This window comes from Anolis sagrei, chromosome 2, assembly GCF_037176765.1.
Source record: "Anolis sagrei isolate rAnoSag1 chromosome 2, rAnoSag1.mat, whole genome shotgun sequence".
Taxonomy (NCBI): Eukaryota; Metazoa; Chordata; class Lepidosauria; order Squamata; family Dactyloidae; genus Anolis; species Anolis sagrei.
In genome coordinates, this window is record NC_090022.1 from 139,935,385 (window position 1) to 139,953,578 (window position 18,194).

Here is an 18,194-nt window from a genome sequence, read left to right on the forward strand (position 1 = left end):
CTCCACTAAATCTTCAAAGTGCCCTGTTTTTGATCAGCAAAGGGGCTTTCTCTCCAAAGAAAAGGTGGTTATAAAGAAAAGACATTAATAGTGAAGTGGAAAGGATTTAAAAGCTTAGGTGTCTTTCTTTTAAAAAATGTTTACTCACAATGCATTGGGGCATCATGTTTATTCACATTATTAAGATAGAATCTGTTTCAATGAATGACTCTTCTGGAGTATATTATGTATGCTTTTCTTGCAATCTCATGTGGTACGTATAGATCAGCAGCTCTTTTTATTCTAATTCCTTTCACACTTTTTTAAAATGTCAGAATATCCTTCCTTTGTGTACTGTTTGGTAAGAATGGATGAACACAAAGAAAATAATCTGCTTGTTTGGTATAAACATGTGTTCTTAAAAGAGCAATTGTTCCCAATCCTGAGCTTCCCGGTGGTAGAGGATTGCAACTTCCAGAACCCCAAGTCTCTGGTCATTGTGGCAGATGGTTCTGGTAGTTGAAGTCAAGCAACATCAAGAGAACCAGACACTATTTTTCTAGAGTCAATGTGTGGGTTAGATAAATACGAGATTTTCTTTAACTGGCAGCTTCTTTCTGGTGCATGAATAGCTTTTTTTCCTTCACCAGTGATACTTTGTACCAGAGATGTCAAGAATTGAATCCAATGTATTGTCGAAGGTTCACAAGACCTCACAACTTCTAAGGCTGCCTGCCACAGATGCAGGTGAAATGTCAGGAGAGAATGCTTCTGGTACATGACCATACAGCCCAAAAGACACAGAACAACCCAATTGAATCCAAGCTAACAAATATGCAAAATGGGAGATTTAGTCTGGATTTGAAGGTAGGAGGCAGACAATTTGGAAGTTATGAGGTGTCCAAGGGAAAAAATATATGTCTAAGGAATGTGTAAAGGGTGATTGCCCCAATGTTCATCAAAACTTGCTGTTTGTTCTGATGTTTCCAAATCACCCCTTTTGCAACAAGAAAACAAACCACTAAGTGACTACAAGCAGACAAACAAACTCTTTGAAAAGTGAGGAGACAGTTTAAGGCTAAAGAGCAAGGGTGTTGTCATTCCCTAACTTCAAATTGGGTAATAATGAAAGGGAAAAGCCTTTGATTTCTCACATTTGCAAGATTCACACATGAAATACTTCATCGCACAGTCAATTGTAAAACTACAAGATTCAGTAGCTTGAGACATGCTGATGAATGCCAATTTGCATGGCTTTAAAGGGGGATTTGATAAATCCACAGCTTCCCGTTTTGATAATACTATACTACCTACAGGCAAAATGGTGGGTGGGGGACCACAAGCAGGAGCAGGCGGTTGTGCTGGCGTCTTATTTGAGGTCTTGCCACAAGCATGAGGATGGCAGTTCTGGGAACAGAATGATGGGCTAGATAGGTCTTTGGTCTGATCCAGCAACACTCCCTTTAGTCTTTTAAAGAATACAAGTGTTATCCAAATGTCCTTTGAAGCCTCATGTGCAGAAACAGTAACCAATGACAGAAGGCAGAATTGCCCTGTCCATAAGAAGAAGAATCCCTTTAGCAGTGGTTCTCAAGCTGTGGGTCCCCAGTTGTTTTGGCCTACAACTCCCAGAAATCCCAACCAGTTTACCAGCTGTTAGGATTTCTAGGAATTGAAGGCCAAAACATCTGGGGACCCACAGCTTGAGAACAACTGCTTTAAGGGATAAGAGTCTATAATGAGAGGAGGGGGGGGTGGAGGGCAATGTTTGCCCCACACATAAACACATACATAACTCCACTTAGGCTGCACCATAAACATTTGGGCAAATCAGAAATGATGTCAGATCACTTTTAGTTGGCATTTTCACATGGAAACAAGTGGGGAGCTTTTTTAAAATGAGTTAGGACATTCCAGAGGATGAGAAAGCCAAAGCACTACAATTCCATGTCATTTTGGGAACAGAAGCATCACATTTGGGTGAAAAACCACCAAAATCAACCACCCAAATTTGGAAAGCCGTAAGGCCTGCCTGCCTGCCTGCCTGGAGGGATTTGGGGTGCCACACCATTTTCCATCACATCCAGCATTTTCCTTCACAGCATCCTAAGAAATGCAGGTGATCAAGGGGCACTTTTTTAACTTCATTTTTTTCCACATAGATAAGGTTTCAAGCTAGAGTATTAGGGTTGACATTTGTGCAGATAATCCCTTGTGAGAGGAATAGGGCTAAAATAATGCAATTTGTATCAAAGGCATCTGGAGCGTGCTCAGTTCAACAGCAACAACATCAACAACAATAACACCTACTGAGTTTGCAACAACAGCAACAATAACAACAACAACAACAACAACACCTACCTAGCTCCAAATCTATCTGAGTTGTTGGGTACATTCAAGTTTTTTCTGACTTAAGGTGATACTAAAGCAAACATATTACTGGGTTTTCTTGGCAACATTTGTTCAAAGGGGTTTGTCTTTTACCTTCTTTTGAGGTTGTGGTGTGCCAAGGGTCACCCACTGGTTCCCATGGCTGGGTGAGGATTCAAGACCTGGCTTCCAGAGTCATAATCCAATGTTCAAACCTCTGCACCATCCATCTCAGTAAAAGCATTAAAGTAAAAAGTCATTTTCCTTGGGGTACAAATCTTGGAGTTTGCATTTTAGCTGAAACAGTACCATTTAGTATGCTCACAAGATACATTGCTCCCCAGATGCACAATTTACTTTTGCAAATAATGAAATATCTTGCTTGTATGTACAGAATGGTGAGCCTAGTTCAGCCTGTTTTGTAGCCCCACTTGGTTGCCCATGGAAACAAGGAGGACCATTACCATTGGGAAGTATCTGTGTTTATTTGTTGAGTTCATGCCTGTTAAAATAGTAGGACTCTTGGGTTTCACCTCCACACATGTGTTACAAGTGTAACATGTGCCAGAAGAAGAGTGGTAATTAACTCCAGAAACATCGTCTTTATATTGCTAGATCAACTAAGCTAATTTGCAGAGAGAGTTTACCAAAAAAAATGGCTGTAGCTGGTGAATCATCCGGGAATCTTCCTTTCCAGCCAAAGACCTTCTGGAGGTACCCGATGACTCTTACAAGGCCTTCAAAGGATGATATGAATATAACTTCCTAATAGTCTGCACTTGTAATCCTTGTAATTTGGGAGTTGTAGTTGCTGGGATTTATAGTTCACTTATAATCAAAGAGCATTCTGAGCTCCACCAGCGATGGATTTGAACCAAACTTGGCTCCTATGACCAATGGAAAACACTGGAAGGGTTTGATGGGCATTGACCTTGAGTTTGGGAGTTGTAGTTCACCTATATCCAGAGAGCACTGTGGACTCATGCAATGGTGGATCTGGACCAAACTTGGCACGAATACTCAATATGCCCAAATGTGAACACTGGTGGAATCTGGGAAAGTAGATCTTGACATTTGGGAGTTGTAGTTGCTGGGATTTATAGTTCATTACAATCAAAGAACATTCTGAACTCCACCAACGATTGAATTGGCTGAAACTTCCCACATGGAATTCCCATAACCATCAGAAAATATTTATGGTCTTTGGTGACCCCTCTGACACCCCCTCGTGACCCCCTCAGGGGTCCCGATCCCAGGTTGAGAAACACTGGCCTATTGGCTTTGATTCCAGGATCACCCATCCCAATGGATGTCAAAAACATGGTTGCTCAATTCCATTATACACGATAGTGTAGTAAAATTGTATCTGTTTCATAAAAACAGCAAAATGCAGATTTGGTTTTTGGATTTTTAAAAAATACTTTCAAGCCATGGCTGCTTGTATCCATTGATATGGAGGACTGACTGCATTGAATGAGCATGGAGCATAGTTCCCCCACCAAGCACATTCCAGAAGCTTTGGACCATAGTCCCCATTATCCTCAGCCAACATGGTTAGGGGTGATGCAATCTGTATCAAAGGCATCTGGAAGGTGCTCAGTTCACAATGGTATACTGTAATGGTGTTTCCAGGTGTAGAGCTGTATGTACAAAGTGAGCTCTCTAGCTACGAATGGGAAGAACGTATCCACAAATATGGCATTCCCAAAAGGGCTCTAGAAAAGAGGGGGGGAATAAGATCCAGAAGAAAAGTGCAAACACCAGTGCATACAATCAGTCAGGGGCAGGCACAGATATTATTTTGCCAGAGGGAGCGTAGCAAAAGGTGCCACCACCTACCCAAACTAAAGTGCTGCGTAGGATTCAAAGGGCAACAAGTATCTGAGCTCAGCCATAGGACCTAAAAGAGAGTACAGACGGTATGAAAGGAAGATGTGGGTTTTTCACACAAGCTGAAGAAGAAGAGATGGTGGGAGGCTGGTAAGAAAGAGCCTTGAGAGATAGCGATGGAGGCTTCAGGGCAGAAATGGGCACTTTGGGGCACACAGGTTATGCCCGCAGCTAACTCAAACTGTAATTCCTCACAGTAGAGTTCTATGTGTTTCTCATCACGCTCACAAGGGAGCTGTTAGCAATATCTTCTCCTGGCTTCCAGTTCATTTCCCTAGCTCCCCTGATTTCTGCACGGAACAAATGAAATTCATAAAAGAAAAAGTTTGAGCACTGACTCCAAGAATAGATTCATTTTCCTCCATATTCCCTGAGCTCATGCATCAGCCACTTCTCTCAGCCTTCTCCCACCTCTCAGTGACTGCATATTCAGTGGTTGCTTGGATATGCTGAAGTGTACAGTGGATACAGTAAGGAGAAACCTTGATACGGAAAGGAGAGCCTAATGGTTAGAAGAAGATGGAAGGAAATTGCTTGGAACTGAGAAAGTTCACTTTGATATCAGGTTTCTGCTTCACACTCCTGTCTACACTAGAGTTGTAGAACTTAATGGTTACAGCTGGAGAGGGGAGAGCAGGAGTCCTACATCCAAGTCATAGCTTTGAATACAGAATTGTTGTAAAATATCATCTCTGTAATGAAGAATCATATCCTAAGCAACATGGAACCTACTACTTGCATGATAATGATAATGATGGATACCTTATTTATATTCCACTCTATCTCCCCAAGGGGACTCAAGGCAGATTACAACACACCAAAAAGAGGCAAACATTCAATGCCTCACCATAAGAGCAGACATGGATTGTTTTCTTCTATCTATGACAAAGTGGAATTGGAATTTGGACTATGAGATGGCGAACGCGGAGCGTTAATTAGGTGAAATCGGTTTTATTGGTTTAGTTGGTTTTATTGTTGCAGTGCAGAAACTGATTGTTAATTGTTTAATTGCTGCTATATAGTTTTTATTCTACTGTTATGTTGATGCCAGCATCGAATTGTGCCTTTGTAAGCCGCCCTGAGTCCCCCTCTGGGGTGAGAAGGGCGGGGTAGAAGTAACCGAAATAAATAAATAAATTCTATATATTCCAAGATCAGGCACTTCTTTGGGTGCTCTTGCAGAGTGGGATGTAGTGGACAGCCAGGGCCAGCCCAGGACTCTTTGTTGCCTGAAGTGAAGGACACTGGCACACACATTCCCTCAGAAGCTGGCTGGAGTGGCAGCTGAAGCCAACTCATCTGAGGCATAGGAGCCCTGGTGGCATAATAGGTTAAACCCTTGTGCCAGCAGGACGGCTGACTGAAAGGTCGGCGGTTCGAATCCAGGGAGCGGTGTGAGCTCCCATCTGTCAGCTCCAGCTTCTCAAGCAAGGACATGAGAGAAGCCTCCCACAAGGTGGCAAAACATTCAGGCATCTTCTGGTCAACATCCTTGCAGATGGCCAATTCTCTCACACCAGTAGCAACTTGCAGTTTCTTAAGTCACTCCTGACTTGGAAGAAAAAAATCTGGGGCATCAAACTATTGGGGATGAAGATGTCTAGGACAGGTTGCGCCACCCAAGATTCCATAGCACTGAGCCACGGCTTTTAAGGCAGTGTCAAACTGCATTAATTCTACAATGTAAATGTCATTTGTCATATTTCAGAGTGTTCCTCAAGAGGCCTTTTGTTGATGCTGTCATTCTTATCCTAATTTTAGTCTCCATCACTAGGGTTTTGAATGCTGCCTCAGATTTATTTTTAATTTTTTGATTATGTAGTTGCATGGTGTGTACTGGTGGGATCTTGTTGCAAGCCCCCCAAAGGAACTTTGCTGTTAGGCCAGAGAGATATCTATAAATGCTAACGTATAAATAATAAATAACTCATAACCTTCCGTCTACCCTCAAATAGTACAGCCGCTGCCTCAAGCAACAACAGCTGGAGCAGGACAAAAACTCATCCTGTTGTGATTTTTGTTGGTTCTGCCAAAGCATTTGGAGCAGCGAAGATACAGCTGTCTCTGGCTGCCTCGAAGAAAAAAGCAAGGTAAACCCTGGTGCATAGCTTTTAAAGTTACAGAGAAAAGACTGTGCAGCACAGCAGACCCTGTTGTTCTTTTCATCATTTGGGTATGAAAAGAACTGCTGTCTATTTAAAGGGGGCAGCTGTGTTTTTTATGAAGATGAAGGAGGCAGGATTTCAATATCTGGATAGGCTGACAAAGGAGTGTTAAAAGATCTGTACTCTCATAATGACAACACATATGTCAAATCTGTCCCAAGAAGAAACTGAAGACAGCATGACGCGTGGCACTGTTAACACAGGTTCTTAGGATGCTACATAACAAAGCATAAAAGAGTGCACAGGTAGGCTGGTGAATTAAATCTCAATCCAGGTTACCTGGAAGTGTCTATACACTAGCAACAGGAATAGCACAGCCTACCAGATGTTGGGCTGAAGCTTCAAGAGCCAATTGTGAGGAATGCTGGGATTTGCAATCAGTAACATCTGGATTACTGCACAGCTCTCACTTCTGCTGTTCGCTTTGTCCTGAGCTTCCCCCCCCCCCCCAGATAAGGATTGCTGTGCCCTTAATTCCAGGGTCAACTCTACCATTAGGTGGTACTTAAGAAAGAATTGTAGTTCATAAGAAAACTAGTATTCCCAGTAGCTGCCACTCAGATCCAATTAATTGGTGGGTTCTTTGAGTTGCTGTCCAAAACTAACCTTTAAACAGCCCTTTAACAGCAGATGCATAAGGAAGCAGATTTGGGACAGCAAAGAAGTAAATTAAAATGGAACAGATGGGGGACATTTTCTTATAGGACTTTGGGGCTCATGTGTTGGCTTGGAGCATTACTATGCACCTTGAGGTAGGTGAGGAAGAAGAGCAGTTTGCTGCTCTGCTTCACAAGAGTCCAGTAACTTAGGCAGGGGGAGTGTAGTCCCTCCCCCTGCCAATTACAGCAGTCTATTGGACCAAGAAAAGATCTGGGGTGGTAATTGGTATATTAGCACGAGTGACAGCTGTGGGAGAGATCCAAGGAAGACTTGAATTCTCAAGCAGCATTTTTCTGTCTGCAGAGCTGCTGGCCAATGCTGATCAGGGCTACAGCCATGTACTGCCTATGAGGAAGCTCTTCTTTCTCTACTAGGAAGTGGAGGGATGGCCAGCCATAGGTAGCAAGAGACCACCAGGCCAAGCCTGAAGGTTTCTCATTATAATGCAAGATCACGACAGGGAATGGCTGCTCTCCGCTTCTGCTCTTAAAAACAGAGGTGGAGTGTGTATGCTTTTAGGAGAGCTCTGCAGCACAGGAAGGGAATTGTTACCAAGTGCGGTGCCTTCAGCCTCTGATTTTTATTTCTGAATCAAACATATCCTTTCAAGCACAGAGAAGAAGGCAAGCAAAACCACTGGTGGACCAGTTGCCAACAGTTAATGCTAAATGGTCAGTGCAGGAGACCTGTGATGGGTGCCAGCTACAGTGCACTCCCTGACACCTAAAAACATTGAAGTTGGCACCCTTTTCCCTATTTTTATGCAATTTAACATAAAAAACAAATAAGGAAAACAACAATACTTATACATATATACATACACATAAACATACTTAAACAACAGCTGCATAACTACCTACACAACTTCTCCTATAAACATACAGCCCTGCTCTAATTACGTATAACTTTAAAATAGAAACAGATATACATAAATCAATTTTAAAAGTGGATTTCCTACTTCCCTCTGTTGGTTTCTCTATAAGTCAATGTTTTCTTCTTTCTCCTTATATTAAGCAAATTATTTACTACTGCTTGTTTTAACATTAACAAATCAGTATCCTAACAAACTTGTACATAAAGTCTCTTCCTCTCCCTCAGATATATATTCATTTCAACATTTCCATTCTTTTAAGAATTTAATAATGTATCCAATGATTTATCTCTCAAAATTGTTATTTTGAAGTTTACATTCTAGGCAGCTGACTTGTTGGCTTAATGATTGTACCAGCTCTGAGTATAGTATTGACCATTGCAGGTCACAGTTTTATTCAGATTATTTCCTCTTTACCCTTGTAAAAAATGCAATTGACCATTTATGATTTGTGTGCTAAGCATCTGCTTTTGTGCAGTATATGCAGTATGATCTGCATATCCATGAAACCAATACATGCAGTTTCATTTATTTCACTTGGGGTTTCTTGTACCCTCTTCTTTCTTGTACCTCTATTGTTCATCCCATTGAAAATAATAGGGTTTGCTATAATCTGTAGTTTCACAGATCCAGGAAATGTTCAGGAAGGCATACCCATGGCTTGATCTATACATGAAAAAGTAATCAAAGATTAATATTTTACTTTACACTAAATTCGGCAGTTTAAAATTATGACTTTGTTTGCAATGACATCTGTTTTTGAAAATGTAAGTGAGACATATTAGGCACGGGTTCAAGTAGTTAGCCTTGTCCAGGATACGGACACTTGTCCAACGATAGCACCTACCCTTCCTGTGGCCCACCTGACCTTGTCAGGCATCAGCTTCAAACCATCAAAGCATTTTGGCAAAAATACAGAGAAGAAGGACTTTGAAGTCCAAGAATAATTGATGAGCTAACCATGTCCCAATCCTTTCTTGAGCCAGACTAACATGATTTGAAATGATCACCAAGAATATGTTGACCTACTGAATTTTTCCTTACGTCACCATTATATGTCTGCACCTGCAGTTTTTCCTGGAAGGTCTGCTATGAATATACACCACATCCAGATGGTGACATTATTTCTGAGTTTTCCACAGGGAAAATGAAGTTGTCATCAAACAGATATTACCTAAGCTATGGGGCAAGGCGCTATTTTATGGAGCAGAGAAAGAGGAAGTTAGCACAAAAGGGAAAAAGGTGCCAGAGCAGAAGCCAAAATGCCTTTACCCACATGATACATTTGAGTGAATGTTTTTAAATATATATAATTATATTTATTTATACCCCACTTTATCTCCCCCAAAGGGGACTCAAAGTAGCTTAACATAAAAGCCTCAGCATAACCATTTAAAATACACAAATATGTGAACATTAAAACAGGATTATATATAAACCGTATTAACAAATTCCCAGTTAAAAACCATTGAAAGAAATTCAAAGTTAAAAGCCACAGCACCCCCTGAATTGATCTTAAAAACCTTCATCTTTAAAGCCTGCCTGAATAAAAAAGTTTTAGCCTTCTGTCGGAAGGACAGCAGAGAGGGGGCCGTTCTGGCTTCCCCAGGGAGAAGAGAGTTCCAGAGCCACTGGGAAGGAAGAACCGCTCTCTTGTTCCCACCGAGCAGGCTTGAGATGGAGGTGGGACCGAGAGAAGAGCCTCTGCTGAAGGGGATCTCAGGGCCTGAGCAGGTTCATACAAGGGGATAAGGTCAGCCAAATAGCCTGGACCAGAAACTGTCTAGGGCTTTAAAGGTCATAATCAGCATTTTGGGTTGTACCTGGTAACAGACTAGCAGCCAGTGGAGCTGCTTCAATGGCGGGGGGGGGGGGGGGGGTTGTCCACTCCTTGAAGCCAGCCCGAGTGAGCAACCTGGATGCAGCTCTTTAGATCAGCTGAAGTTTTCAAACTCTCTTCAAAGGCAGCCCCACGTAGAATGCATTACAGTAATCTAGATGGGATGCAACTAAGACATGGACCACCATGGCCAGATCTGGCTTCTCAAGGAACGGGCACAGTTGGTGCACAAGTTTCAATTATGCAAACGCCCTCCCGGTCACTGCCAACACCTGAGCCTCCAGGTTCTATGCTGAGTCCAGGAGGACCCCCAAACTGTGTCTTCAAGGGGAGTGTGACCCCATCCAGCATAGGCTGGATCGCTATTCCCTGCCTTACAACTGGCCAGGAGCACTTCTGTCTTGTCTGGATTAAGTTTCAATTTGTTTGCCTTATCCAGTCCATTACTGATGACAGGCACTGGTTTAGGATCAGAACAGTTTGCTTGGCATTAGATGGAAAGGAGTAGTAGAGTTGGGTGTCATCCGCATATAGGTGACACTGCACTCCAAAACTCCAGATGACCTTTCCCAGTGGTTTAATGTATATGTTAAACAGCATAGGAGACAAAATGGAACCCTGAGGAATTCCACATGACAATGGTCGGGGGTTCAACCAGGAGTCTCCCAGCACCACTTTCTGGGTACAGCCCCCCAGGAAGAACCAGAGCCATGGTAAGACAGCTCCTCCCAGTCCCATCCCAGCGAGATGACCCAGAAAGATACCATGATCAATGATATCGAAAGCCGCTGAGAGATCCAGGAGAACCAACAGGAACACACTCCCCCTGTCTAGCTCTCTTCACAGTTCGTCCACCAAGGTGACCAAAGCTGTTTCTGTTCCATAACCAATCTGAAACCAGATTGAAATGGACCTAGAATACATGTGGTAGCTATCACCTCCCCAGGGATCCTGTCAACATCCTCAGGCTGCACAAATTGAAAGGTATCCATCAACATTGGTCAAGCAGGAGCCAGAGTTACATCCATTGGAACTGCATCAATAACAGCATCCAAGTCAGAACCGATCTGAGCGACTTTATCCGCAAGTGCTAGCAAATTCTTCACAGTGGGCTACTGAATAGTCAGAGATTTCTCATTGAGGAGCAGTAGGTAATAGCCCTCTGACCACACATTGGGGTTGTTTTGATTAAAAACAGCACAAGGGTATAAAGAAATAACAGACTTGTTTGTGAGCACTGGATATGACCAAAACATCCCATCAAGCAGCCAGAAGTGGATTAATACCTGGTTGCAGGGGTTGTGAGACCAAAATTAACGGCCAAAATCCAATTTGGAATCTTACTTTGCACAGGATGCAGGAAAGTCCATAGAACCAGTAAGTCTGGTCTAGCTGGGAATGGGCTTATTCTGGTTTGGTCAGACCTCATCTGGAATACTGTGTCCAGTTCTGGGCTCCACAATTCAAGAAGGATCTCTAGAAGCTAGAACATGCCCAGAGAATGGTAACCAAAGGTCTAGAAGCCAAATGTTTAGCTTGGCAAAAAGAAGACTGAGGAGAGACATGATAGCTGTGCTTCAGCATTTGAAAGGATGTCATAAGGAAAAGGAAGCAGGGTTGTTTTCTGCTGCCCTGGAAACTAGGATGGCTTCAAACTACAGGAGTAATGGCTTCAAATTACAGGAAAGGATATTCCACCTGAACAATAGGAAGAACTTCCTGACTGGGTTGTTGTAGGTTTTTCGGGCTGTATGACCATGTTCTAGAAGCATTCTCTCCTGATGTTTCACCTGCATCTGTGGTAAGCATCCTCACAACCTCTGAGGATTTTTTTGTCATGACAGGAGCTACTTGAGAAATTGCAAGTTGCTTCTGGTGTGAGAGAATTGGCCGTCTGTAAGGATGTTGCCCAAGGGACACTTGGATGTTTTATCATCCTTGTGGGAGGCTTCTCTCATGCCCCCGCATGAGGAGCTGGAGCTGATAGAGGGAGCTCATCCGCACTCTCCCCGGATTTGAACCTGTGACCTGTCGGTCTTCAGTCCTGCTGGCACAAGGGTTTAACCCACTGTGCCACTGGGGGCCCCGGACCTCTGAGGAAGCTTGCCACAGCTGCAAGCAAAACGTCAGGAGAGAATGCTTCTAGAACATGGCCATACAGCTCGTAAAACTTACAACAACCCAGTGATTCCAGCCATGAAAGCCTTCGACAATACATCAAAGTGCCTGACTGTTCAGCAGTGGAACTCTCTGCCCCGGGGTGTGGTGGAGGCTTCTTCTTTGGATGCTTTAAAGCAGAAGTTGGGTGGCCATCTGTCGGGGGGTGCTTCGGTTGTGCTTTTCCTGCATGGCAGGGGGTTGGACTAGATGGCCCATGTGGTCTCTTCCAAGTCAACGATTCTATGATGCTACCCACGATGAACATTTGGGCATTCAAGAACCACAATCCGGCGCCCTCTGAGGACCCGCCTGGCTGGGTAGCGTGGGCAAGGCTCCACGGTGTGCCTGCAGCCGGCCCTTTGCAATCTTCCCGTGTGCTTTTGGAAGGGAGGCCGGACTCTGGGCCGAAGGATGCGTGGATGTGCGGGAGAGGAATGCGTGGACAAGCACCAAAAGCCTGTCACATAGAGATGCATAGACACAGAGAGAGAGCGCTGCCTGCTTGCCTATGTCCCTGGGCAGCTCGTGCCGCCAACGCGCGCGCAGACACCGAGCCACCCGGAGCTTCCAGATTGGGTCCTCTTCCTCGCCATCCCTCCCGAGCCTCCTCTTCCTCCTCCCGCACAGGCGCAAAGACGCGCGCGCACACACACGCGCACACACACACACACGCCTCCCTGAGCACCAGCACCAGCCGGGAAAAAGAGGAAGAGGAGGACTCGGTGCCAGTCCAGCCGGGCCCGGCGGCGATGCCTAATGCCTGAGGATCCGCTTGGCAGCCGAGGCAAGAGAGGGCCCCTTCCTTCCTTCCCTCCCGCTTGAGGAAACGGCGCCGCTCTCCGCCACCAAAGGAGGAGGAAGAGGAGGAGGAGGAGGAGGCGATGCATGTGTTTGGCGGGGAGGAGGAGGAGGCAGCCGCCGTTCGCTGGCTCAGGGGCTCCGCCGCCTTGCTTTGATTCCCCGGAGGAAGAGGAGGAAGAGGAGGAGGAGAGGCGCGGGAGAAGGAGGAGGAAGAAGAAGAAGAGGAGGAGGAGGAGGAGGAAGATCCCCCATTTCCCCGCCACTGCCGCCTCCCCAGCAGGTGCCTCCCGGGCTGGCTCCAGCTCCTTCTCCGCCTTGGCAGCCCCGAAAAACCGGAGACGGCCGCCGACCCCCCGCCTCCTCCGACGAGGAGCGCCGGAGGCTGGCCCTGCTTTGGCCCTCGCCGCCGTCACCGCCGCCGCTGCTGCTGCTTCCAGGTTGGAAAGCTCGGCATTATGGAAAAGGGGGAGGAAGGGAGCGGGGAAGAGGGAGAAGACGGGCGGAGAATCCCATCATCCCCGCCCAGGTGCTGCAGGGATGGGAGGAAGCCCTGGAGCATCCTTCTCTGGGATTGAGAGAGAGGGAAGGGGAGGGAGGGAGGCTGGAGGATCCCAGTCATCAAGGGCCATCAGTGGGGAGAGGAACAAGCCCTGGAGCATCCCTCTGGCCCCTGAGAAGGAAGGAAGGAGGGAGAAAGGGGGGGAAGGGGGTCTCATGGGCTGCCAAACAGGTGCCACCTGGGCATCTCCCTGAATAACCATTCCCCCCTCTTTGCCAGCCCACCAGCCGCCTGCCCCGCTTGGACCATGATGGACCTGAAGGTGGACGAGGAGGAGGTGGAGAATGGGCAGCCAGTGAGCATCGAGGCGTTTGCCAGCAGCTCCACGCTGCACGGCCTCTCGCACATCTTCTCCTACGAGCGCCTCTCCATCAAGCGTGTCTTCTGGACCCTCTGCTTCCTGGGCTCCCTGGCCCTCCTGCTCTTTGTCTGCAACGAGCGCATCCAGCACTACTTCTGCTACCCCCATGTCACCAAGCTGGACGAGGTGGCCACCACCCACATGACCTTCCCGGCCGTCACGTTCTGCAACCTCAATGAGTTCCGCTTCAGCCGGGTGACCAAGAATGACCTGTACCACGCCGGGGAGCTCCTGGCCCTTCTCAATAACAGGTAGAGTGGGCGGGTGGGCATGGAGGCCTTCATGGCGGGGCAGCAGTCAACAGTTAGGGCACCTGTGTATCTGGTATGTGCCCGACACTGGGTTTGCGGATTAACAGGAGACAGCATGAACTACACTCCAGAGCATGCAGGTGTCATATCATCATAGACCAGTGGTTCTCAACCTGTGGGTCCCTAGGCGTTTTGGCCTACAACTCCCAGAAATCCCAGCCAGTTTAGGATTTCTAGGAGTTGGAGGCCAAAACACCTGGGGACCCACAGGTTGAGAACCACTGTGGCTCATCTTCATTGTCTTCCAAGGGTTGAGTCTTGGCAGTGGGTCCATAAGCAACTGTGAAGACTTATTTGATATCCAGATGGTCTTTCACAATGAGGAAATAGGTGTACAAGGTGTCTGGAGTGCTTCAGCACATGTTTCCTGAGCTTTTCTGTCCATGGTCCAGCTTGGCAATGTATGTGGGCCTTACATGGCACTTGCTGCTTTGCCTATGGCCACATGCCAGGCTGGAAATGGAGCTAGTCAGGTGCCTGCTTTCTCAATCTGGTTCTTCAGAAATGTACCCAACTCTATGACAGTGTAACATCGCTGGCACCATGTGTTCCTGTTTCCATGCATTTATCTGAGATTTCCATTCTGGGAATTCAACTGTGAACACTTCAGGATGTATTCTTTGTTCAGTCCACTCTTCAGTGTAGAAAATGGGGAAATGTGCCCCATCAGATGTTGTCAGAGTGCACCTCCCATCACCCCTTGCTTATTGTGCTGGTAGAAGTTTTAGCCCAGCACCATCTGGACAACCATGCATTGCCCATCAGTGCCTGCTGTCTCCTATTCTCTGCTACCTCTATACATAACAGACTTGGTATCTTTGGCAACATTCTCCAACTTGTTCCTTTCCCGATTTCTTGGATTGCTGCTCCCAATATGCAGAGATAATGAAAGTTGCAGTCTAACACATCTGTATGGCACCTGGCTGGAGAAGGCTGTCCTGGGCAAAGAAGGTGGCATCATCCAGAGCCCAACAGAAGCCTCACTTTGGCAGGCTGCCCAATGTAATCCCACCCAGTTTCACACAGGCATCTGGTAGATCGGGAGAAAGAAAAACACATTGCTTCTTAAGACCTGCAGACAGCTCTAGTGAGCAGGAGATAAGTCTGAGCTGGCAAGACAGAACCTGGTCTTTCCGGAAGGCCAGCCACTAAGAAGTGGTCAGCATGAGTGGGCAGCTAAACCCATTCTAGAGATTGTGGCGAAGTGCTCAGGAGGAGCATGAACCCTTTGAACCCCGGCTTTGCATTTCATCTAGCAGACCCCTTATTGCCCTCTGCTGGAAGGAATTGCAACTCTTTGGCTGAGAGTTTACTGTGGTCCAATTGAATTCGTAAAAGCAAAGAGGTGTGAAAACCAAAGTTTTGCATGGCTTTCTAAAACTGAATGGATGAAACTAAGTTTTACTACTCAGTTTCAATACTTTTTTTAACTGGACTTGGGACATCCCTCTGGTAGAGGAGAATGCAAGCCTACTTGAGTCGCTGAAAGGCTGAGAAAGGCAGTATACAAGTATAGTAAGTAAGTAAATAAATAAAATATTTGCTAGTGTAATGGCATCTGTGACTCTTTGGCCAGTGTGCCCTAGCCTGTTTTGGTTCCCCCAAGTTGAGTAGACAGATAGAACCCATATCTTGGGTGATCAAAATAGCCATTCGTACAGGACATCCCTTTCTTTTAGAAGACTCTCCCTTGAAGCAAAATGTCACTCCACACAAAACGTCTAACTATCACAGACTACCATTTGTTCCAAAATACAGGAAATAACAGAAGAGACCAGATAGAGTGGACAAAGAGTCTTTGTTATTCGTAGTCCATTTCCATGAGTGACCAGTGACTTAATTATGTATAAATTTATAGAATTTAGACGTAAGTATTTGGGACATCTCTCTGATAGAGGAGATTGCAAGCCATTTGCCAATGTAATGGCATCTGTGACTCAGTGGCCAATGTTTCCTAGTCTGTTTTGATCCCCCAGTTTGAGGAGACAGATGGAACCCATATCTTGAGTGATCAAAATAGCTATTCCCACAGGACATCCCTTTCTTTTAGAAGACTGTCCCTTGCACAGTCTTCTAAAATGTCAAACTATCAGAGACCACCAGTTGTTCCAAAATATAGGAAAGAACAGAAAAGACCAGATGGAGTGCACAAAGGGTCTTTGTTGTTTGTAGTCCATTTCCTTTGATGGACAACCAAATACTTATGTGTAAATTTATGGAAAAGCAACAATCTTCCTGTGTTGCCTTCTCCCCCCCCCCCCCTTCCATGTAGAGTATATTACCACACAACAATCAGGCTTTGTTTCTCAACCAGGACTAAGCAGCTGTTGATACTTACCTCCTCCAAGCATTTGACCTGTTTTTGTAGCTGTATCCAGTGCCAATCCATTCTAAAAGTTGGCATCAGTCATGCTTTTGTGTGTGGATGGGCCATACTGCCTTGGGTTAGCTCAGGATTCCATGTCATCCATTATGTTTCAAGACTGGGGCTAAATCCAACACATTTCCATACGAGCAGCAGCACAGAGAGACTACCCTAAGCATTGTATTTACAGCAGGCACTGGCAACCTTCGTCCCTCCAGGTGTTGTGGACTACAACTCCCACAATCCCTAACAGCCTACTGACTATTAGGAATTGTGGGAGTTGTAGTCCAAAATACCTGGTGGGCCAAAGTTTGCCCATGCCAGATATACAGTCTCCTTGGATCATTAAATAGAAAGAGGATGCATAGAATTTATCCAGTCCTTCTTTTTAGTAGCCACTGAGGCTTGGGTTTCTCATTTCTTATTCCACAAAAGTAACAGAAGCTGTCCTTTTTTTGGTAACTGCTGTGTGCTAGCAGAGGGAGGCAGTTGCCGGGATGAAGTATCAGGCTCTGTGTGTGCGTGTGTAGCAATTCACAACCTATACCACGGATCTAATATGGTTTTCCATGTGCACAATGTGCCATCTGGTGATGAATTTCAATTTCTAAGAATCTTAGTAGGAAATATTGGGGGCGGGGATGGAAATAGAACTTCATGCTTCTGGCTTTTGCAATTGTGAGGTTGTGCATGAAGCTGAGGCAGTGGTGTTGCGGACCCTTCATGGACACCTTCTCCTGCTGCCCCATTCTCACGAGCAACCCTTGTATTCCTTTATCTGTGGAGTCCCTTCCTCCCTTAGCATAACTTGCAATTTGTAATTGTAAATGTAATTTGGTGCCTTGGTTCAGAATGTTGCACACAATTAATCATATTTATGCAAAATAAGCAAAGGAGCGCAAGCCTTGTCAAATTGCTTGATTTATTCCAAGAGCGGAATGGGCAGAGATTATTTATTTATTTATTTTAATTGCCTTTGGGATGGCTTGGTGGTTGGCCGTGGCCCTTCTTTGAAAGCATTCCAATTTATTTTTATTGGGTTCTGCAAGTAAAGTGCCAGTTCCCTGTTCTAGCTTTCACATGTTGCCCATTGTTGATCTCATAGAAAAGGAGGTGTGTTCCTGGAGGAGACTTCTGCACCTGCCTGCTACAGATGTACCTTCCTGCTCTGGGACACTGGCAGACTTCAGGCCTAAGTATCCAAGAGTAATCATGATACTGGCCAACACATATTTAGGTGCTTCAAATGTTAGATCTGTTTCTGGATATATTTGACCCGCTGATTCCATAAATGGCACCAGTTTTCTTCTGTCAGTCCCAGTTTGTGAGATACAGAACATATGCCATATACCACTTGCCATCTGCTTACCCATAAGAAAAGAACGATAACCACATCTAAGAAACTAGAGTTGATGCTGTCTACCCAATGCAATTTTCTGTATTACTGCTGTAAATAACCCCAGGAACAGGCCTAGAAACCAAGGCACTGAGAACATTTTGTTGTTGGCCTATGTTATTGACTTCTTTTGAAAATAAATCCAAGTTTAAGACTTTTGCTATAACCTCTTCAGAAGGACTAGGCCTGGCCAAGATATTTCTCCTCCTGAAGTAAAAGCAACAAAAGAGGTCTCCACCTCTCTCTGCGCCCCCCCCCCCCTCCACATCCTGCATATAGACACTGACTGGGCTCTTAATTTGGCCCTGGCAATTTGGATGTGGATCCTTCCCTGCACCTGAGAAAACAGCTATGCTTGGAGGAACAGCAAAGACAAGCTGTGGGCCAACTATCTTTTGCATAGAGCAGCGGGGAGCCCAGAAGAAACAGCTGTGTAGCTCTCGCATAAAGAGGTCTAAAGCAGTGG

At 45.4% G+C, this 18,194-nt stretch overlaps 1 protein-coding gene across 1 annotated transcript in view; it reads left to right on the forward strand.

Moving 5' to 3' along the window:
- Positions 1–12,437: 12,437 nt before the first annotated feature.
- ASIC1 (acid sensing ion channel subunit 1) overlaps positions 12,438–18,194 on the forward strand; it is a 233,527-nt gene continuing 227,770 nt past the window's right edge. The window contains exons 1-2 of the mRNA XM_060764041.2: positions 12,438–13,173; positions 13,515–13,907. Of these exons, the coding sequence (XP_060620024.2) occupies positions 12,821–13,173; positions 13,515–13,907 (746 nt within the window). The 5' untranslated portion in view covers positions 12,438–12,820. The remainder of the gene's footprint in view (positions 13,174–13,514; positions 13,908–18,194) is intronic.